Source organism: Gymnogyps californianus, chromosome 2 (assembly GCF_018139145.2).
Source record: "Gymnogyps californianus isolate 813 chromosome 2, ASM1813914v2, whole genome shotgun sequence".
In the NCBI taxonomy this organism is placed as follows: Eukaryota; Metazoa; Chordata; class Aves; order Accipitriformes; family Cathartidae; genus Gymnogyps; species Gymnogyps californianus.
In genome coordinates, this window is record NC_059472.1 from 167,673,978 (window position 1) to 167,696,534 (window position 22,557).

At 51.2% G+C, this 22,557-nt stretch overlaps 1 protein-coding gene across 1 annotated transcript; it reads right to left on the reverse strand.

Moving 5' to 3' along the window:
• Window positions 1-8,935: 8,935 nt before the first annotated feature.
• Window positions 8,936-22,557, reverse strand: CDC25A (cell division cycle 25A). The gene is given in 17 exon segments (XM_050892111.1): window positions 8,936-9,112; window positions 10,494-10,605; window positions 10,997-11,127; window positions 11,861-11,959; window positions 12,063-12,125; window positions 12,528-12,620; window positions 12,948-13,100; window positions 13,787-13,861; window positions 14,525-14,659; window positions 15,549-15,665; window positions 16,490-16,591; window positions 16,983-17,019; window positions 17,165-17,200; window positions 17,961-18,015; window positions 20,054-20,139; window positions 22,401-22,455; window positions 22,458-22,557. Coding segments are annotated over 17 exon segments (1,584 nt in total). The 5' UTR covers window positions 22,552-22,557; the 3' UTR covers window positions 8,936-8,971.

Below are 22,557 nucleotides of genomic sequence, written 5' to 3' on the forward strand. Positions count from 1 at the left end.
GAGCGGTCAGGGGATCCTCCAGGCTGCAGGAGAGGGTGGGTTTCAAGGCACGGGCCTGTTTCAGCACAGCCATTTCCAGCTCAGCCACGATGATGGACAGAGCTGGGACCACCTTTTGGAGGAAGAGCTTCTGGGTGGCGTGACGTCTCTGCACTGCCGCCGAGCCCACCGCTCCGGTTTTTGCAGGGCACGCTCTGACCAAGGGCAGCATCTTCAGGTTGGTGCAGAAGCTCATTAGCAAGCGCCACGGTGGGCAATGGTCAGTGGCGTATGTGCTGCCGGAGGGCTCCCTGCGTTGCAGCTCCTGTGTGAATTGAGGCAGTATGTGGTGCTTCCTTCCAAGTCCTGCCTGGATTTTTGGCCGAGTTTCCCAGGGAAACAAGGCTGAGCAGCGCTGTGTGCGTGGATCTGCCTTGCACAACAACGCTCAGACTTCTTACCCAATTCCAACCACATTTGATGGAGGGGAGAGGAGCAGCCAAGGGGGACACAGATCTGTGGGACTGGTGGGGGTGTGATCGGTTGTTCCCAGTGTGGAGCGTGGGGCACCGCTCCTCCTCCTGCAGCGACAGGATAACGGCCAGGACCAAACTCAGCCCCTCCGCACGCAAAGCACCGACTCTGCACCCAGGAAAGCCCCAAACGCAGCCCCAAATGCACTTGTGGTTGCTTTGCAGGGGCAGACCCTGCATCTCCTGGGGCCGTGGTGACGCCCGGAGAGTTCCCATGAGCACAGGGGTCCCCCACGGAGCTTGCTGCACACCAAACTGGTTAACTTGGTGGTGGGAGATAGATTTGAATCCTTCGTCATAGTGCTGCCTCCCAAAGCATGCCTCTGCTCTTTAACCTGCGTGAGAAGGGCTGCAGTGGGTGGTGGCTGGAGTCGCAGACCTGTGTGGGCCCAGCTCCTGCCCCTGCGTCGAGCCGATGGGACTGCCCCCGCCCCGGGGAGGAGGACGGCAGGAGGAGGAAGCAGAGGCGAAGCAGGGCTGAACCAGGGATGAACCGCAGCAGCGCTGGCACCTTCTAATTACGGCGTTGCTCAGTGTCACGCACGGCCAGGATTGCAGCGCTGCCACGGTGCTGCTGGATCATCCCTCATGAGTGTGCAGCCCCGGGGCTGTTCCCAGGGCACACCCGAGAACCCCGTGCTCCCACCGCGCCGCTGCCCTCTCCCAGGGCGCGAGACCCTCAAGACGAGCCACGGCATGGCCATCTCTCGTGCCCACAAAGGGGCTGCAGCTCCTTGGCGAGCCTCCACGCGGCATCAAGCCACGGCAGCTGATCCATGCGGGGTGGCGCGGAGGCCTGACGCCGCGTGGGTTGCCCTGCGGTGCAGCTGCCAGCATCCCCCCAGGTGCCAGCCGTGCTTCCCGACCCACCACCAGCACCGGGGTTTGCTTGTGCGGGGTTTGCTGAGCTGTGGCACGTGGGGAGGCTGCCACCCAGTACAGGAAACCTGGTTAGGGGGTAGCGGGGATGAGCACCACAGAGCCGTGGTTGCAGCTTCACGTGGCACCTGGCAGTTGTTTGAAGAGGCTTGTGCAACCGCCACAGTGGTGTTTGCACGTACTAATCTCATCACCGCAGAGTAGCCGCTCTCTCCTTCCCCGCCCTGCTGAATTCCTTTGGTGGAGACACCCGGGATCCGGCCACAGGGCTCCTCCACCGCCACGCACGTCCCAGTGTGGACCGACCTTCCCGTCCCACCAAACACAACGGCAGAAGTCACCCCACGCGGCTGTCCACCGAAGGGGAGTGAAAGCTGCAGCACGGTTCCACCCCGGCTCCAGATGGGAGCTCCTTCCCTGGGCCCCTCTCCTCCAGCTGAGCCTCCCCCCGGTTCCCTGTCCTCCCCGGCACCCCCGAGCCGCCGTCGGGGACCCTCCTGTCGCGTGGCCCCGTGGTGGCAGAGCCGTGCGGGGTCAGGGCCACGTCTTGCCTGGCACAGGGATGAGACACAGCCCACAGTCTCAGGGATTCCCCGCACAGAGCGAAAGAAGGAAAGGGCACTTGGCCGTGTTCCTCTTGGCCTCCTTCCACTTTCCTCTTTTGATGTTATTCTCCCTTTTTATGGCTCCTTGCTTGAGCCTTAAGCCCCAGCAAACATCGCTGGAGAGTTCATCCAACAGAAACAAACGGGGACATGTCTTCTGCGGGTGGAAAGCAGCAAACTCCCCTCCCGCCCCGGGCCAGCACATCCTGTCTGCGGCCGCTGGGGCTGTGCCCCCAAAAGCAGATAAAACCCCCAAAGGCAGACCCACGCTGGCCCAAGTGGCCGAGCCATGGGCATCTCGGTGACATCGCTTCTCCAAAGGTGCCCGAGGCTCTGTGGCGTCTTGAAATGCTTGTGAGTGCAGCCCCATTGCAGGAGGTGAAGCCGAGGGGCTGCCTCCCCCCATGCATGCCCACCCTTCCTCCCTGCCTGCCCACCCACTGCGGGGGAAGCATTTTGGGCGAGGAGGACCCCGGCGGTGCAGACCCCTGCCCGCTCCCTTCTGCTGCCTCGCGCCCCTCAGGCAGCAGCTGAGCGCAGCCCGTACCCGGGGACTGGCACTGGCAGCGTGGAGTTGACACAAGTGACAGGTCTGATGGCACCCGTGGTTTCCAGGAATAGCCTGGGCATCGCCTGCGATGCAGCAAAAATAAATTTCCCAGGTGCTGCTGCGAGGGAGGAGGGAGGGGTGTGGAGGAGGTGGATGGCAGCACCGGACGGAGTGGCCACTGTCCCCCCACACCACCCCACGGCCGTTTCCAGGTGGCAGCAGTGTCATTCGCGTCCCACACTCACAGCTCCACGGCTTCTCAGGGACAATTACGCCCTGACTGTCGCTGCTGCCTCAGCAGCGGGAGGAAGAGGGTTTGTCACTCCAACTCGATGGGAGCACAAGCGTTTTGGCACACCGGCCTGCCGGTGGGTTTCTCGGCTCTGTGACATCCTGGTGGGCAGTGCGGGAGGAGGCTGCGGGGGACAGGGATGCTCCTGTCATGGTGAGGGTGGACAGGGCCCTTTCAGGCTGGGGGCTCCCCTTGTGCCCCCCAAGGGGCATGCAGTGCCTGGCTGCTGCCCACCCCGGGGGCCGAGCTGGACGGCCTGGCCAGCACCTAAACCTCCCCTCTCAATAGAGCTCCCTGGGCAGACGAATGCACCGGATTTAATCTAAATGCACGTTCCTCGTCCGGCCCTGACACGCAATCTTGTTTTAGCCAGTTTAATCTGTTTCTGCACAACTTGCAGGCCCTGTTCCCACGGCGGGAGGGAGGACGGGGGCACCACGGTCCCGCATGGCCGGGGACAGTCGTGAACCGCAGGCACAAGTGAGCCACGGTCGGGACTGCCATCAACCAGGGCATCGCACCCGCCCAGCCGCTGGGTCCCCTGGGTCCCCCTTCACCTGTGTGGGTGACAGCAGAGGGTTTCTATCTGTCCCCAGGGTCTGGGTTGCACTGGCCGTGTCTCACCTCCACATGCTAAAAGAGAGCAAATTGCACCAGAGAAAAGTGAAGTGCCGAGTGAGCACCACAGGGCCCTAACCCTGGGGGTCTGCAGCCCGTGGGCACGTGGGGAGAGCTGGGGCAGGTGCTGGGGCCATCCCATCCTGGCCGCGGCACGGAGGGATGTGCATGGCATCGACCAAGAGCAGGCAGCACCAGGAGAGCGTGGCATCAGCTCTGTCCATCTAAAATAAGACACGGGGCAGAGCTGGGGCTGCCGACTGAGAGCTGTGGGGGCTGAGCAGAGCCGGGAGCGAGAGCTGCACGGAGGGCGACAGCAGCCGCTCGGCGAGCGCAGCCCTGGCCGCAGCGGGGAAGAGAACGGGGCACTGCCAGGGAAAACCCGTCATTCCTTAACGCTGAGCAGACGGTCTGCGCCGCCTGGCCGGGACCCCCGGCGTGCCGCTGCCTGCTGAGCGCCGCCGCGCAGGTTGGCAGCCGATTCATCGGCCCAGAGCAGCCTTAAAAGGCAGCAGCCGCCCGGGCCCCTCAGCTCCAGCATGGGCCCCCGAGGAGCATGGAGGGACCCAGTGGCTCCCGGCACCAGCGGCACAGAGCCGTGCACGTGGCCGGTCCCAGCAGCAAGGTGCAGGGGTGCACCCATTGAGAGCCCCGGTGTGGGTGCATCGTGGCGGCCGTGCCCAGTGCCTTGTCCCCTGGGGCCACGGTGCTGTGCCAGCCCGGCCTCCCGCACGCCTTCCCCATCGGCACAGAGACACAGCCACGCTGCAGCCGCTGCCAGGCCAAGGGCTGGCACCCGCACGGGGAGTTTTCTCCGGCACGCCTGAAGCTTGGCTCGACTGCAGGAGATTAGCTTCGTTTCCAGCTCTGCCTGGATTTGGTGACCTCTAACAAGGACCTTCCACCCTCCACCCTGGCTGGCAGCCTCCGCTCCTTGCTCTCGGCAAAGGGAGGGCGATGGGTCCCCCTCCCCGGGGCAGAGCCATCCCATTTATCACTGTTACTGGGGAAGTAGAGGCACTGGTGCAGAGCCGGGAGCTGGGACTGTCCCCTCGCCCTCCCCAGCTCCTGCCCCAGTGACAGGGTGTAAGTGTGCCCAAAGCGGAGCAGGGACCACAGAGCTTTTGATAAGGGGCCGGGCAATGGCAGGATGTCCCTGTGGAGCCACGGTGGACCAAAGGGAAGGCAGGTGCGACGTGACGCAGCAGGTCACCCCATGCAGGAGAGGGCTTACGGGGCACCGGGTTGTGCCGCAGCCCCCGGAACGGCGCCGTGGGAGCAGCCGCTGTCTGGCTCCAGTTCAAAGGAAACCCAAATGGCAGCCTGGCCAAATCCTGGTACCAACGTTTCAGGAGTTATGTGGCACTGCTGCCCACGCACCAGCTCTCCAGGGGGCTTCTTAGTCACACGTGTCACTATAAGCCATTGCCAAGACGAGAAGCCAATGGTTTTCTTAACAAAGCAGCTCCTGCCCAGCAAAGCCACGCGAATCTCCTTCAAAAAGCTTCAATGCTTCAAAAAGCATTGCCCGCATCGAGGTACAGCTGAGACTTTCATCAGAGGTGACTCCTTCTGTTGCTTCTCCCTACCAAAGCCCCCAGCTTTGGGGAGACAGCGCTCTCCCAGCCGCTGCCCTGAAACACATCCCGCTTCACCACTTGCAAACTAGCAGGAGCAGGCTTGGTTTATTAGCAAATTTTAGCTGATCATTTGAATCCCTCTGCCTCAATCCAAGCCAGTAGCACTCAGGCCCTCGCAGAGCATCCTACTTTGCCCTTTCACCACGCTGGGTACCAGGCAGAGTTATCACACGCTCTGTGCTCCTGCCACAAGCTGAGATAATTCCTCCCGGCCTGGCAGAGCCTCAGGTAGGGGCAGTTTCACTTGACAAATAACTACAGAAAACTGCAAGGTTGGGTTTCACAGCAACCAGGCTGCCACGTGCAGGGAAGGGAGCGCAGCTGCCTGCCAGGAAAGCTGCCTTCGGTGGCAGGAGCAGAGATGCAGGAACAGGCTCCGAGGAGCCAGGGAAAGAGCCATGGCACAGCCCTCCTGGGCAAAGAAAATAGCGGAGGCAGAAAGGCAAAGACAGAAGGTTCGTTTGAAAAGTCACAAAAGGATTTCAAACCAGGGAATTGCCCGGTATGACTGTTGTAGCTAAAAAAAACCCCTTTTCCCTCTTCATAAGGCAGCAGCTGAAAAGCCGCAGCGAGGCAGCACTGGAAGGATGTCCAACACCTGCTTCCGATGCCCCAGGGGCCCTCGCTGAAGGAGCTGCTGGCACATCCAGGGCAGCTGGCCCTTCGCAGCTTGCCTTTCTTGGCCACCAATGTTGCAAGATAAAAAGATAGCACAAGTGTCCTTTTGGGCCACAAAAGGTAAAGCAATATGAAAGAAAACACTAAGCTTTGCAGCATTCAGGAGCTCATGGTAGAAGCTGATGAAGCTGTAAGCTGCTTTCGACATCAGTTTTAAGGATGACAGATGGAGGCAAGGAAAAAAAACCCACCCAGTTCTCTGCTCTAGCCTCCAGTGGATTTGAAGTCACATTGCTGTATTTTAAGTGAAGCTTTTAATGCTGACCCCATTGTTGGCCACCTGCTCTTCATCCCCACGCTTTCTGCTGAAGCTATTAACATCCTTAACAAAACAGCCCTCTCAGGTGCTCCACTGGGAAAGCGTCCAGCACAAACAAGGATCTTCATCCAAAAGTGAGCTGCAGCTCTCCACAGCATAGGTGGTACGACGGAAATTCAGATGGCTGCAGCCCTGGTATTCCCAAGTCATTGGGGTGATTAAAGACCCAAGCCCCCCATCAGCCTGGAAACAGCCTGGACTGGGGCTGAACTGGGCTTTCCCAGCTCTGCCCACCCCTGCCAGGGTCCCGGGCCCCTGCACGAGGCTGTGAGCGGTTCTCACCCAGCCACCTTTGCCAGCTACAGGTAGGCAAATATCACGCAGCTCTGCCAGCCGGGCCAGAAAACCGGCCTTCCTCCAACTGGTCCAATTCCTGCAGGAAAGCGAGGCGCTGTTTTTCATCCTTTAAAGTTATCCCAGAAGCAATGAGCAAAGAACACAAGACAGGGAAAAACAGCGATTGCCAACGTGGGTTTCTTTTCAAGCCGCAGTGGGTGATGCCGAGCGGTTCAGCAGCGCACATTCTACCGCAAGACAAGCTGAGTTAGACAAACTGCTGAGATTTCAAGTGCTTTATTCTCTAGCCCGCAGTAGTCTGTTACGGTTGCGGGCCGATACGGTACAGATCCTGTTTAGAAACACACCTCTCGCAGCCTTCTCCTTCCCACCCCCAGGACTCTTTAATAAACACAGCGCACACGGAGAACTAGGTGGGGTGTAAAGCAAGGGCTTGCGTTTCCATCTCTACGGGGTTACAGGCATATCCGACCCCTCAAAGCGCACGCTGCGGCTCACGTCCCCCGACGCTGCTGGGCCACGGAGCAGCAACGCCCACACCACCTTCAGCTTCCTGAATGTCAGGAAGTTTGGGATCACGAGCGGAGTTAGGGGCAGTCGCAGGAAGCACAACGGTAAAGCCACGGGTTGCTGTAATGGTTTTGCTCCAGATGAGTGACCTCAGAGCAGTCTCCATCTGCTTTTTTTGAACACGGCTGGCGAGTTAAACTTTCACAGAGCGACTATTTGTTTACCAAGTTGTGCCGAGACATCATGCCCGGCACTCGTATTGCTAAACTGATTATTTACTGCTTAGGCTTGGCATAATGGGCCTTGCGCCAAAAAGCAGTTTGGGTCGATGGCGTTGCTGCCCGTGTCGCAGGCAGCCGGCCTTCCCCACCGACTTACCGGCCCATGATCTCCTCCCACCACACAGCCCCCCCGGGACCTCACCAGCTTCCGCCAGGAGTTCAGACCTTCCAGGTGAGATGTGGGAGATTCGGTAACGGATATTTCTGATTTAGCATTTCATCATCTTCCCATTCAAGGTATTCAGCTTTGAGGGAAGCCAGCAAAATCCAATTTATTTTTTTTTTTTTTAAATGAGAAAGTTCAAAGTTTATCCTTTCAGTTCTCAAGAGGATTAACAACAGGTTTTAAGAAACAGTTTAAAAAAAAAATCAAGTTAAAATTCCACATAAGGCACCTCCATTTCAGTATTTTTTTGACACAGATACAACAGCACGCAAGACTAGCTCGTACTGAGCAAGCCAAGCCGTGCGAAGCGTGGATTTCTGCTAAAGAGCAGAGAGCTTCCAGGATGCGTGGCTGTTCCCAGGCTGCACGCCCGGCCTCGGGAGCACTAGCTTCACCAAGAAGTCCGTGCGTGAGGAAGATGAGCTACAGCGATCATCACAGCGTTGCTGCGGCAAGCAGCCGGCCTTCCCCTGAAATCACTGGGCTACTGTAAGGTTCATTAGTTCCTCTTCCTTCAAGAATTAATTATATTTCCTGCCTTTCCTGACAGGAGGTACTTCTGCTACTGGAGAAGTGGCCGAAGTCAAACCCCCGGCAGCAGGAGCAGTTTCAGAACAGCCTCCCAGGATCCTTACAGCATGATTCCTCACAGCCAGGCTCTTTTCTGGACACATTTCATGATAATCATATGCAGCCTTGGAGGGAGCAGCGGCAGTAAATTGCTGCTGTTGAGAAACCTGGTAACAGCTTTGCCACCCGGTACTTCTGGGATCACCCGGGACAGCCTCATTCTGAATTACCTTCAGTTCCCAGAAGTTCTCCCTGCTTTGAAACACCAACTCCTCTAGAACTAAAGCAGCAGCTAAATTCAAATTACTATGAAATAAAGCAATCTAGATTAAGTAAACGAGGTGAACATGATACCTACGTACAATAAGCAATTTCCCCTTACACCGTCTTCAAGAGGCTTCCCACAGCGGAACACAGGAGTTCAGTGAGGTGGGAACCTCTAGCTGTAACAAGCTATTTCCCATTCTCCTTCACCGCGACGCATTATGCTATGAAAACACAGAATCAAAGCTGCAGCTGAGAAAAATAATGAACCCCCCCCTACCCCCAACAGCAGGCTGCCCTTTAGCAGAAACAAGGTTTACGTACAATCCAGATGATTCAACTGCAGCGGTATTAGCTTCATTTGACTGTATTTAAATAAAATAAAGCATTTAAAAAAAAAAACAAAACAAAAAAAACACCCAACAGGCACTAAAATACCCTCCACTGCTTACACCACGTACCCGCCGAGCCCCATGCACGTGGCAGGCGACAGCCCCTCCCCACCCCTCCCTGGGCAGGCTGTTGGGCAGTGTGTGGATGTCACAGAACACGAGAAGCCATTTCCACGAAGCCGCGTAACAAGAGTATTCAGAAGAGTCAGCTCCCAGCCAGCATCCAGGTTGCTCGGTTCAAACCTGCAGCCACAAGTTCCGCGGTGTTCCCAGTAAGACAACAGATGAGGAGAGAGCCGGTACCCGATAACCACAAGCGAGGAACAGGCCCGTCTCCCTCCCGCTGCAGCATTCCCCCCCCGCCCCGATGGGCAATCTTTGCTTGTTCAGTTCAGCCCTTAGAGTTTCTTCAGGCGACTGTACAGTTCCCTTTTGCTCTTCTCGCCAGCCCAGGTTCGGCTTTTGGTGCGGAACCTTTTCAAGTCTTCTTTAAAGTCCTCGTGGTGCATGGGGCGATAGCTCTGGGGCTCGCAGAAACTCTGGGGAAAGAGAAGCTGGTTTCACTTCAGTGTGTCACCGGAGCGATGATCTCTGAGACTCACCGACAGAGCCTGGTAGAAACCATTCAAACAACTCCCACAGAATAAACAGAAACAGACCCCCCCACTCTACGCAGGAGCTTCACACCAGACACTCATGAACAAAGCCAAGTGATATTCACATTACAGCCACTTCAGAAGCGATAGCTATTAAACGAAGGACTTTCAGCCCCGCGTACAGAGCTCTCACCCCAAATTTGCTGGCAGACATCAATACACAAACTAAGTCTATCTAGTATTCACCTTGAAATAGCACAGATTTGAAGAATACTTGTGTCTCGGGACCGGCCAGCCCCTGGCTCACACACCAGAGCATTGAAGGCTGCCGTCGGCTGTTCCATGCTGCCACCTTGAGGCCCTCGGTCCTCTCACCTCGGGAGAGGATACCCACGGGGCCTGAGACAAAACCCAGGCGCTCACCACCACATGGGAGCCAGCAGATCGCAGGGAGAGCCAAAAAAAAACCAGGACAGCACTCACTGCCACGAACACCGGCAGCCCCCGCGGCGGCCCAAAAGCTGGGAGACCCAACATCCCACTGGGAAACAGCACGCGGCCCCACCCAGCCGGCCCCAGAGAGGCCAAATCTCTCGCATCTCTCTGAAAACACAGCAAGTTGCAGAACAGGAAGGTAATCGAAGAGCTACTCTGAAGTGCAGCGGCCTGAGAGGGACTAAAGCGACGGTCAGGCCACGGTCTAGTTTGTGTCAGAACAGCAGGAAGAACGAGCTGGAGAAAGGGAGTACAGCCACTGAAACGCGGAAGCGGCAGAAGCCAAGTGATACGAGAAACACCATCCTCACAACGCTGGGAAGAGAGCTGCGGGGCATTTTATAGTTTCCTTTTCTGAATTAGAGGCTGAAAACTCAAAGCTCGAGTTCTTCAATTTTGCTATTTTAGTATAGTATGAGACTTCAGGTTTCCATTTGTTATACGGCAATTACTGTCAAGCCTGTCTTCTCTCCTAGTCCTTGCAGGCTGAGCAGTCTTAAATTCCCTCTCCGAATGACATTTAGAACTCCTAGTTGTTATAAAGGGGCAGAAAACAGTTTTATATTTTACTCGAGACAAGTGGAAAAGCCTTTCCGGTATGGCAGCAAGACAGCTCTGAAGTGTGGAACAGGCTTAGAGAGCCTCACTGCCAAATTTTGACTGCTCTCAGTACAGGAGCACTGTGAAACAGAGCAGGAGAAGCTACCCCAGCAAAACCCACTCTACTCCAAAGAGAAGTCTGATCGAGTATGAATACATCAGTATTATTTATCTATCGTTTCTTCTCGTCTGAGTGTGAAAGAGATGAATTGAAGAGAACGTTACTTACACGGCATCTTAAGAAGAAGTCCTTGTAACCCCCCTTCAGGACATACAGTTCTGGGTAATGGAGGTTGGGGTATTCGTTACCCAGCCTGTCCCGCTCTCTCACAAACCGGCACCTGTAGCAGGAAAAAATCCTACATTAAATCTTGCATTTAGCAAAAAACACATGAAAACAGCTCTCACCCGAAACTTCCCATTCCTCAGATTACAGAAGTAAGCCACTGCCTATCAGGAACAGGCTGAGAAGCCACACTGGCTGCAAAGCTGCAGCTAACTGTTTTTTCCTTTCCATCTCTAAGCATTCCAGTGCGCCAGCCCAGCTTCAACATGGCCACTGACACCACGGGCTGTGTCACATCCCTGCCAGAGGTGACAAACAACACCTACGCATGATAAACTGCGTATTAAAGTAGCATGCCAGCACAGTAACTGGTGCCGCCCTGAAAGCTTTGCTCTCAACTAGCACAGCAGTAAGTTCTTATCTAGGGGAAGTGTGGGATAACTCACATTCGAGGACCCCGCTCTGAAGAAAACTCGCAGTGGAACACTATGATCACTCGTTTGTTCTCCGATGGCTGGATTGGCTTCTTAAGCAAGTAGTCTTCCACATCCTCTTCCATATGTAGGTTTACAGCACCCTGTAAAGGCAGAGTCATGCCTGAGCACACGCAGCGAGTGGAGGAGAACAGTAACAAACCCATCCCGCTTCCTTGCAAGCCCTTTCCTCATCTCAGTTTCCTAGAGGAGCTCTGGCAACCCTCTCCAGCCATCGGGAACACAGCTCCAAACCCGAGCAGAACGTTACAGACAGTCTAACACTGACTCTGGGTGACCTGGACCCGTTTCAGATGGCCATTTCAACAGCTGTAGGTTGTGGCTCGTTGGATTTCCCTTCCCATCTCATCGTATTTGAGAGGGCTGGCCAGCTTGCTCGAGCGGCAAACTTCAAGATCAATTATGTTTTGCACAGCTGTTTGTTCGTTGAAGTCTGTGGTTGAAATGAAGTTTAATATTCTAATTTTAGCTTCCCTAGGTATCAGGATGCTGGACAGCGAGTGTCTTCCATCCTCCTCTGGAGCCGTCTCCCTGCTTGCCACACAGGCCACCTCCTCTGCTTAAGGAAAGCAGAACGGTCCCTCCTTTGAGGGAAAAGTCACTTTATGAACTAAGTGTGAGCTCAGTGTCCTGAGATTTGTGCAGCGCATCAGCGTAACGGGATCGCAGACCCCAGTGGGGCACTTGGGCATCTCAGTTATAACATATCCACGTGGCCTTGGATACTCGCTAGTAAAGAGCAGCCCCACACGGTGCCAAGTGACCCCGGTTTGCGACTTCAGACAACTCTACATTGCTCTTACGGGGTCAGCATACCTTGATGTGTCCTCCTTCATACTCATACGGGTATCTACAGTCAATTATCACGCATTCCTTGATGAAGCTCGCAAACTTCCCAGTCAGCACAGACACAATCTGAAAAAAAACCCAGAGTTCAGTTGTTTCAAGATGTTTTTGTGTTGTTCCGGTCCCCCCGCCCCCAGTAAAGAATTTTTCTTACTGTCCCTGGAGCACATACCATTTCGGAGTCAATATATTTTAAATCTTGATGTTTCCCATCGACAGTGTGGAATAAATAACCCTGCAAGACAGACAGCATTTAACTGAGAAAATTCCAAATGTGAGCCACGTAGGCGATAGCACAGTGTCCAGCAGTTAGTTTTGTAACACATACTTTGTTGACAAGAATCTCTTCAGCAAAGCTCAAGAGTTAAAACTAAGAATTCTAAAAATCAGGGACAGAATTTTATTTGTGGCTCCTATACTGAAGGGATTTTGTAGATCTTTTTGAATAACCGCAAATGAATCGCTTTGCCTAACCCATGAAAGCACCCTTCTCACCGACAGCCTTTCCTAGTAACTTGAGTATGTACTGTTAAAGAAGGGAAGCGCATAAAGCACTCGGGCTGGTTTGAGACACCTCTACCAAGAGGGGCCATTAAAACACTTGAATCAGTGATTTCATAGTCAAGTGTTGAATTACCTTCGAGAAGTCACCGATAAGGTCTCTCTGGTCGCTGTCCAAAATGCTTTCGATCTCTGCTGTGGAGGACTGGGTCTTTACCATTTTCAAACTCTAGAGGAATACAGGTTAGAGATCAATGCCGAGCACACACAACAGAGAGATCTTTTTCCCATAACATAACAGAAAACTCAGAGTTTACTCTGAAGCCCTGAACTATGACTCCCCAGCTTCCCTTTTGGATTAAGGCAAAACTCAGGCCCAAGACTAAGCTAAGACCAGCTCCCCCAAACCTCCTGCACTATGCAGGGAGAATGCCGTTTTGCTAGGTCAGCAATTCACCCGAAAAAGCTCTCTCATTAACCTTCATAAACTAGACACCTGTATTAGACCCTCTCCTAATCAATTCTCTGTTACAAAACGGGATGCCAAGCCACCAACCGTTGAGTCCTCAGAAGGTGTTCCAGGCAGGCTTTTCCTCTTCTTGCTTTTCCCTGGAGAATTCTCTTCCTGGGATCTCTCCATCCTTTTCTGGGTGGTTCTTCCTACACCACTAGGCAGAGATGAAGAGCCAAACAACCGGCATCGTTTGGCCTACGAGGAAGGAGAGAAGTTAAGAGTTGTCTAGCAAAGATTTCGATTAGAAACTACGCAAGCCTCAAACTTTCAGACTATTACAAATTTTGCCTTATCTAAGACACGGCCACTGCACAGCAACAGCAGGATGTTAATAGGGTCATCGAAATTCAGGACCTACATTTCCAGTCACAGTACTTTCTTGCTGTGCGGACTGGGTGAGCTTGGAGCACCATAAACAATATGAAGTGCTAGCAGAGTGCTTTATATTAATTAGCAGACAATCTATCAGCAGATTAAGGAGCTTTTTGCTGGAGTCTAAACTCCCTTCGCAGTCTGTTATCAGAAGATTGGGCTGCAGGCATTCCAGGTAAGTCTGTGCAGAATGTATTCAAGATATGTCAACAAGTATCTGATAAGGGAAGTCAAGATCATCTCGCATTTATGAAGGGGTTTTGTAAGAGGAAAGTTAATGCCTATATACGCACACAATGAGCATTGTTCCACACTGCCAAAGTCTTTCAGGTAAACAGGCTTTAGAGATAACAGAATACTGAAGGGGGTTTATGCCATCTCTTGTCTTGTTGTTGTTGTTATTAGGGGTACAGGATCAGAGACAGCGTGATCACTTGTCCCAGTAGTGAAAACGGCTGCCAGAACAAAGTCCCCGTCTCTGTTCTGTTGTGCTATGCCAGAACACTTACCCGATTGTCTGTCTTCCTCATGACTAGTGGTGCAGTCCAGAGGCTTGCCACGTCAGACGGCATCTCCTCATCGTTCTGAGAAAAAAAGAAAGTTCATTCTCATCTATTTCGCCACGGGCAGAGACTGTAAATACAGCTTCTGCGCAGCTCGGGCAAACATTCCAGTTGAATTCAGCTGCCAGAGCAGTTTTAGGAATTTAACTCAATTACTAGTCCAATACTCAATGAAATAATGGAACAGAGTCGAGACACGTTGGAGAAGGTAAGTTACATCAATTCATTGACTGATTAACAATGATGTTCCTCCAAAGCTTTAAGCATTTCAAATTCAGTTAGAAACAGTCTTCTATTTAAGTGGCTCGAAAGCAAATATCACCTCTAGCTCTTTTAGCAAGTTTCTAAAGAAAAACGCCAACTGTTCAAATAATTCTCTCTAGTAACGCAATTCTCATCTGCCAATAGGAACAGCAGCAATTCTTAAACTAACCGCTGGTCACACACCAAGTAAATCCCAGTCTGCACTAGGAAAGAGCACACACGAGGTAGAGACACTGAAATGTAAGAGCAGAAAAAGAACATGATAACTCATCTTCTAGGATTCCCTACTACCTTGCAGTTTGACTTACCCCACTGACTTCTGCTAGAACATACGTGCACCACGGACACATATTGTTGGCAGACTATTAACATTAGACAGAGCTGATTTTGAAGTGTCTGTCGTATTTCCTTTGTACCTACCTTCAAATCTTGCTCATCTAGCAGCTCTAGGAATCCATCATCATCTTCGCTTTCAGAGGAAGTCAGAGAAGACTGCTGCAGGAAAGCTGGCCTGTAGTTTTGCTGTTCACCCGTGGGTATTTCACCCATGGGAAACTGAGACAAGACAGACAGTTTTAACAACATTCTTTCTCTTTACTGCAGGACGCTGTAACCACAGAGGTGATGCCATGCCTCTCACTGCACTACAGAAAGCACGTGGTTATGCCACCACCTTGAATACACTGACTTGAGCAAACCCCAAACCGAGTTCCAACACTTCGATTTGATCCCTACAACAGCAGAGGGCTTCATTAGCCTCGTTAAGCAATAACCCTCTGCTCTGGAAGAAGCTATCTAGTGAAGGTGCAAAGGAGAGAAATGGGTGGTGTCAGTAGGAACAAGAACTAATATAAACTCTGCAGCTGATAAGCACGAGATCAAGAGTACTGTAAGCAGGATGAAGGAGTGGAGACAAGACTTAGGCCCCCAGCTCTGTTTCTGTGCAAGGACCCATCATGTTCTTTCAGTTGCTTTTTCTAAGCAATAGAATATGAATAAGGTAATATTTTCTTCCTGGATGTCATATCTGGACATCAGATTCAGTTGCATCTACACAGTTGGCTTCATGGTTCCAAATGCATCTCCCTCAATATAAATATCTACTTCACTGACAGTGAAAACAACTACAAACTAAATTCTTCTGTTCCACATCGATGTCCACACTCCCTTGATTTACTGCAGCGTAACCTCAGCTCTGTAGTGACTAGACTAATCTTTCACAGACTACAGAACAATCCACGTTTCAAACTTCTGACCATCTCATGAGCCAAATGTGAGGGGAGTTTTCTTATCTGGCAAATAGAAAAACTTATCTATTTGGCACATGAATAGTGGTGATTAACAGCATTGTCTTATAATCGTGATGCAATTTTTCTTCCTCCCCGACAGTAGGTATGCAGAGGATTAGGTGAGAATTAGTTGTAAAGAACACTGTAGTACTTACTGTCTGAGCTGGAGATGAATTCTGCCTTGGTCCGGGAACACCTTTTCCATCACGGGAATGGACATGCACAGAACAACGAGACGCTGGTTTGGTTGGCTTCTTAAACTCAAACGATTCCTGAATTAAAAAGGAGCAGAGTGATCATTTTACCAAAATTACAAACTGTGTAAGTTGCTAGGATCAGTTTATCTTTTTAGTTTTTTTAAAACTACCTGATGTTTTGGATTTAAGTTCCCTGCCACCAACAGGAATAGTCTGAAGGTGAATGTTTTCAAAATAAAGATGTTACAATAGTGATTCATTTGACATAATCAAGCTTTTATCCTCTTGATATCACCTACACGCTTAAGGCTTTTCTATTTCTTTTGTCAGTCAACTTCTCTGCAACAGAAATCATTTTTAAAGGCAGCCAAGGCTGTCTCCTTACACCCGCTCTTCTGTAGAGACCTGTCGGAGTCCTACCGACGGGATTTCCAGCAGCAAGGCCTTTCAGGCCAAGCAGGCAAAAGGACATTTGAGCTGTGAGGAACCAGGGCTCCCCATGTCAGCAGCGGAAAGAGACGAGATGATCTATCTCAACAGCTTTCTGGAGGCACCCCTCGTAGCTATCTAAAGCTAGCAGTACGAATACATTTTCCCTTGCCACAGCCTAAAAAGAGTCAGGTTCAGTAGCACGAAGGCAGAGCTGCGCAGTCAAAGTCTTCCAAATTTTTATTAACCTATAATCAGTTTGCAGTCGCTATAATCAGTGCTGTCGCACTTCACTGCGAGTTCCCCTACGATAAGCTATGCAAAACTTTTGTTATGTCTGAACTACAGCCTGGCAGAGAGTAAAAGCAGCCTTCTCCACCACATCCACTGTTGAAGGGGTGCGCTAATTCAGCTGCCTTAGCATCGCCTCTTACACCGTATCATCGCAGGCAACAGAAAGCAACACTTACATTCTCCTTATTTTCGTCTTGTTCCAACAGTTGAAAAGCATCACTATCCAGAGAATCGGAATGGTTTCTCTTCAGAGCAGGACTGGATCCCAGGAGGCTTTGCTACAACGTTCATACAAAAGTGCCAGTTCACTATTGTGCAATATAGTCTTTGCACAACTACATTTTAAGCAAAACAGGATTAATAAAGACTGTAAGGTCTCCGACTACAAATTGGTGCAAACTATGTGCAGGAGTCTTCTGTGCTGGCATCTCGGTACAGGTACCAAAATGCTTCAGCTGCATTAGTGACAGAGCCACATCACTGAAATTTCACGCCAACTTGAATGAGATTTCGAGTTTACAAGCTGTAATTTTGACAGTTTTCATTAAGTATCACAGCAGCTGTTCTTGAAGCCAGAAAATTAACAAGTTATGGAACGTATCCAACTAAAAACACTTAACACACTAAATTGTTTAACATTTATATATCATCAATACCACCCTCACTTACTGGCAGTGAATGTATTCTTCTGAAAGGCATTCGAATGCTGCAATGAAAAAGAACCAAGATTTATTTCAACATTTTGTTTCAAAAGACAGTAACATGAGTAGAACTCACTTTTTTCCCCCCCAATAAAACTCCACAAGCTACAACAGTCACTGACAAAGAAGTTAAAATAGAAGTATACTTACTTCAGCCTGCTAGATTCAAGAATTGCTTTCTCAAACCTAAAAGCAAGTGAGATGCCCCACAGTTAGCACAGAAGGATAGTACACTAGAAATCAACCTTGTATTTAAGTCACGGAGTGTTATGCGAAGCAGAAGCCAACATGCTTCTTGATGACACTTTGTCTTTCTCAAAAGCTATTTATAGCCAGCTTATCCCATCCTAGTTTTTGAAACACTAGCTAGACTCCTTCTCCCCTCTGTTCCCCACATTCTTTTCAGCACTGCTTAGGCAAGAAGCTCACTTGAAGGAAGAAAAGCTCAGTAAATCAGGGACCAAGGACATCTGTCCCCCATCCCTGGGGACAGAAGATTGGGGGGGGGGGGGGGGGGGGGGGGGGGGGGAGTAATCTAATTGAAAGTGGCAAATTCAAAGCTCAGAGCAACGGCTTGGTATCAGTTAAGGCATATAAAAGCATAAATTATAGTTTAAGCGTTGAGTGAAAACTGCAACTTACATGCAATTTGGTGCAGCCTCAGACTCCTGGTAAGGTGCCAATGTCATGCTCAAACAGTCTGGTTGGTACAACACATTAACTCAGACCCAAGACTTGTTAAGTACTCTGGGACACAGACAAGACAGAAAGCCTAGCATCTCAAGCTGCAGAGCACTACAGCACAGCCTTCTAGAAGTTTAAGAGGGAAGAGCCCACGGCACGCATGCCAGCAAAGGAAAAGCAGTGTCAAGCCTCTCATTAGCCTACGATTGTTAATGGTGCAACGTGAAATGCCAGAAGTCAGGCTTAGCATATGGTTACATACTTTTCCTCCATGATATCATTCGAGGTTGCAGGACCAGGCGAATCCAAAGCACAACCTGCAGAGGAGAGACAGCGTTTTCTACCGAGTAGTATCTTAGCACCTAGGAAATGCAAAGTATTGGACATTGCTAGATCTCTTCTGAAAGACCCTACATCAGTTTCTTCTCTAAGCTCAGGAAGAAGTCCAGTCTGCAGCCTCATCTCAGTGTAGAATCAAACAGTTACAGATACTTCATACCATTGTTTTTTTTACCATCGATAATCAGGTGTTAGCGCTTGGGGAAAAATAGAAGTAATTAAAAAAAGCACTCCTAGCCCTGCCTAGAATGTCATATAGAACAGAGTGCTACCACATAACATGGAATACTCTTGGCTTATTCTCTCTCACACACACATCTTAATAAACAACTTAGTCCTTTAGGGTTTTTTAAGCCATGTTTTTAGTTACACTTCTTTATAGGAAGAAATTCTGGGCTCATTCCAAAAAAAGCAGTCAAAAAGCCCTTCTTAACGCATGCGAGGGTACTGGAAACAACAGCAAGCACTCCATAAGCACAAACCAAGTGAAACATTACGACTACATAGCATCTAAGTAGTCAAATATGAAGCCTACTTAAGCACAGACCCCCGAGGAGTTTTTCTGTTATGGTAGCATTCACAAGCCCTAGTGATAGGCCAACAGCTGACCAGAACACACTCTATACCATCATGACAAGACTTGTTGCTACTTCAGTGACTGTGATCTAAACAAACAACTACAAAGAATTAATTTGACTAACATGACAGGTAGTGGTCTTGGCACAGCAGAAGCCTTAATCATGAGTGTTTTGTAAGCAGTTAAGACCTGCTTTGGAGACAGGAAAAAAAGAAAAAAAGCCAAGAAGAAAGTGAAGATTTAGCAAGCTTGGTTATTCTATCCCGCTCCATCATTTGTGAGCTATACTCGCATTTTAGCAGTTCATAAAGTTCCTTTGAAAGCTGAAAGTACCACGCACAGTCAGACTGGTGCATAAATTCAGGTGGAGACACTGATTTCCACTGGTGGGCTGGACCAATGAAGTATCAGAAGCTTCCCTAATTCTACAAGTTATGGGGTAATAGCTTATTCCATTTTCACTGATAAAGCATCTCATCTGAAAAAAAAAACCAACCAAACTTCTAGGCAAGTATCAGTACTAAGACGCAGCTCCCCAGGTTTCAGATAAACAATCAGCTCATGTTAACAAAAAGCCACAAAAAAACACCCAAGCCAGAAGACAAACCCTGCTCAACAGCCTCCATTCGAGCGTGCAGAGAGGTTAGCACAGTTTGGGTTTAACGAGAGAAACCACACGGTGACGACTTGCTTTCATCAAAGTTATCACCCTCCAAAGGGCAGCAACTCAAACGGGTCCCATTCGGAGCTGAATGCAGATACGCAATGGATCCTAACAATGAAGAATGAAACGCTATCTCCCCGTTTTCCAGACCACAGCCCCAACACGCAACTATAAACACTCACAAGCCAATATCTGCAAGACACCACAGACTAGAGAATGGTGAAGCCTATCTTGGGCTATCTTTAGCAGCCTTCATCTTCAGCCGTCTCTACTGCAAGAAAGGCTGATACACTCATGATAAGGTGTTGACCTACTACCATGTACAGAGCAGAACATCAAGGCAATCAGAAAATGGCAGTGATAAACATCATGCTGGAGTACAAAGCATGACAGGTCAGCAACCACGTCCTAACAGCCATCCTAAGAAAAAAGGCAAAAGCCATCTCTGTCAGAGTCCCCCTGCGGGGGCAGAACCAGTTTTTCCTCCATGCTAGCTCTACTGCTAACGTACTCCAGGACAATTAAAGCAAAAAAAAAAAAAACCAAAACCAAACCACCCACAACCCAAACCATGAGCTGCAGAAGCTTGCTGAGTGATGGTTTGCCTGCCTGCCTCCCTCCTTTCAAGACTGTAAGAATGAGAAGTGGCTGCAGGGATTGCAGGCAGGCAGCATTAGTTCTCTATCCAAACCCTGGAAGCTGCTTGCAGTGGAAACCATTAAAGATACGAACTTTTCGTTTCTTACTTGTTCTTTATTAATTGAGAAAGCCGTACCTGAGTCTGTTGATTCCGATGACACTGTTCTTTGTAAACCATTAGTATTCCCGTTTCCCAGATCTTGCTCAGCGTTTTCATGCTGACTGTAAAGGAAGTTAGGTATTTGTTTTAAATGCTCATTGAAGCAAGAAATACAATATAGGAGCACCTGAACGTAGATACACAGCACAGGTAATCATAACCTGAAACCTTTATCATCGGCCAAGTGAAAGGATTCCAGCTTGGCAATCCTGCAGACTCCTGTGCTCTGCGTGCTGTTGAGTACACAGCCAATGCCACCACCAGATCACCACGCTTACAAATATGCTCAGATCTAACACCTACAGGGACTTAAGCTTCAGGTTTTGGCTTTGTTTTTTTAAACCTGCACATGCGACCTAGCAGGGAACCACAAGGCAAGCTCTCCTGCCCGACTGCTGAGCCACATCAGCGCACACTCGTTTCAGACATGGGCAGGGGTCACGGCAGCTTCAATACAGAGATACGCATATCATACGTAGCCTTACTCTATATTGCCTTACATAAGGGAAAAGCTACTTGAGTGTGGCTCCTCCATCACATGGGTTGATTCAAAAAATGCACCAGGGCGCAAGCTAGGGCTACAAATTCAAAGGACAGAATAATGAACACGGAGGGAACTGATGCGAATGGCTTACAGGAATTCCAGGAATCTGAAGGAGGGAAGGATTGTAAAGAAAGCAGGTGATTACAGAAATAAGAATGATATAAAAACAGCAAAGGACAAATACCAGAAGGGCCATCAAGACCAGAGCAGGCCAGGGCAAAACAGGAGCCATACAAGCGACAAACTGTAGAGGTTACTGTAGGCATAATGAAATTAAAGGAGTTCAGAGACTAGCAACAGCACAACTGGATTGAGCAACTGCATGGCTGGAGTTACGGGGAGAGAGGAGCAGCAGAGCCCAGAGACTGCAGCACTTCCCATAGGTGAAACAGTAAGGAGAGGAGGGGTGTGCAGGAACCGGGCGAGGGTGCGCAGCAGGGTTAAAGGAGCTGGGTCACAGGAGACAGGCAAAGGGTGGCAGCGAGGAGCAAGAACGGAGCTGAGATGATGCAGCTAACGTGGCATGGAAGGCAGGAAGGACGGACACAAAGGTACCAGCATTAATGTGTGGGAGAGGGGAAAGCACCCAGTGCTGGGGCCAGGCACAGGGAAGGGCTCAGGAGCAAAGTGGATGCCCAGAGCAGAACCAGGGGAAGATGGTGGCACGTGGTGGGACACCACAGGGGGAAGATGGCCCACGGTGCAGGAGCCACGACCACATGGGGGGCAGAGGCGGGGGGGGGGGGAAGGCCCAGTGTCGGGGCTCCCTAGGGAGAAAGGGGCAGCAGAGAAGGGGGATATTTGGTAGGAGGAGGGGCCCTCAGCAGCAGGAGCGGGGAGCAGAGCTCTGCAGGGGTGGAGGTATCAGGAATGGGGGGGGGTTTTAAGGGAGTCGTGGAGGCCTCGGGTTTGCAAGGGCGGGGGGGGGGGGGGGGGGCATAGGAAGAACTCCTCGAGGCCTTGGGGGGGGGGGGAGGAGAAACAGCTCCTCGAGGCCTCACTTTTTGGGGGGAGGGTTAGGAGAAGATGTCCTCGAGGCCTCAGTTTTAAGGGAGGGAGGTGTTTGGAAGGAGCGAATGCGGGATGAGGTCCTCAAGGCCTCACTTCTGGAGGGAGAAGGAGGTTAAGAGAAAAGAGACCCTCAAGGCCTCGGTTCGGGGGGTGGGGAGGAAGGAGAAGAAGAGAAGAGATCCACGAGGCCTCACTTTTGCGGGGGGGGGGGGGGGGGGAAGGAGTTGAGGGTAGATGAGATCCCCAAGGCCTTGCTTGTGAAAGAGGTGGGCAGGGAAGGAGAAGAGTTCCTCGAGCCTTGCAGCTGGGGGAGGAGGGGGGGAAGCAGAGGTAGAAGACGAACTCCTTGAGGCTTTATTTTGGGGGGGGGGGGGGGGCGTAGGAGAAAAGTTCTGCAAGGCCTCACTGCGGGGGAGGGAGTGAACGGAAGAAGAACTCCTCGAGGCCTTGAGTTTTTTTCCTTTTTTTTTTTTTTTTTTTTTTTTTTTTTTTTTTTAAGTGGGGAGAGAAGAAGAGCTCCCCCAGGCCTCGCTTCGGGTCCGGGGTGAGGGAGAAGAGGCCCCCGAGGCCTCGTATGGCGGGGAGGGGGGGTCCCTTAGGCCTCGCTTCGGGTCCGGGAGGGAAGAAGCAGGGGGGATAGGCCCTCGAGGCCTCGCTTTTTTTGGGGGGGGGGCCATGGTAGAGGCCCTCAATCAGGAGAAAGGGGGGGGGGGGGGGGGAATGCCCCAGGGAAAGCGCTCAGCAGAAGGGGCCCCCGCTTTGACTGACCCGCGTCCCAGCTGCTCCATGGTGAGGCGGAGGTCGGAGACCGGCGAGAGGTCGGCGGAAAGAGAGACTTGACCACGGCGGGTGAAGCGGGGGAGGCCGGGGAAAGAAGCAGGAGGCGGCGGCGGTAAGAACCGCCCGGTGCGGGATCCATGGAGCC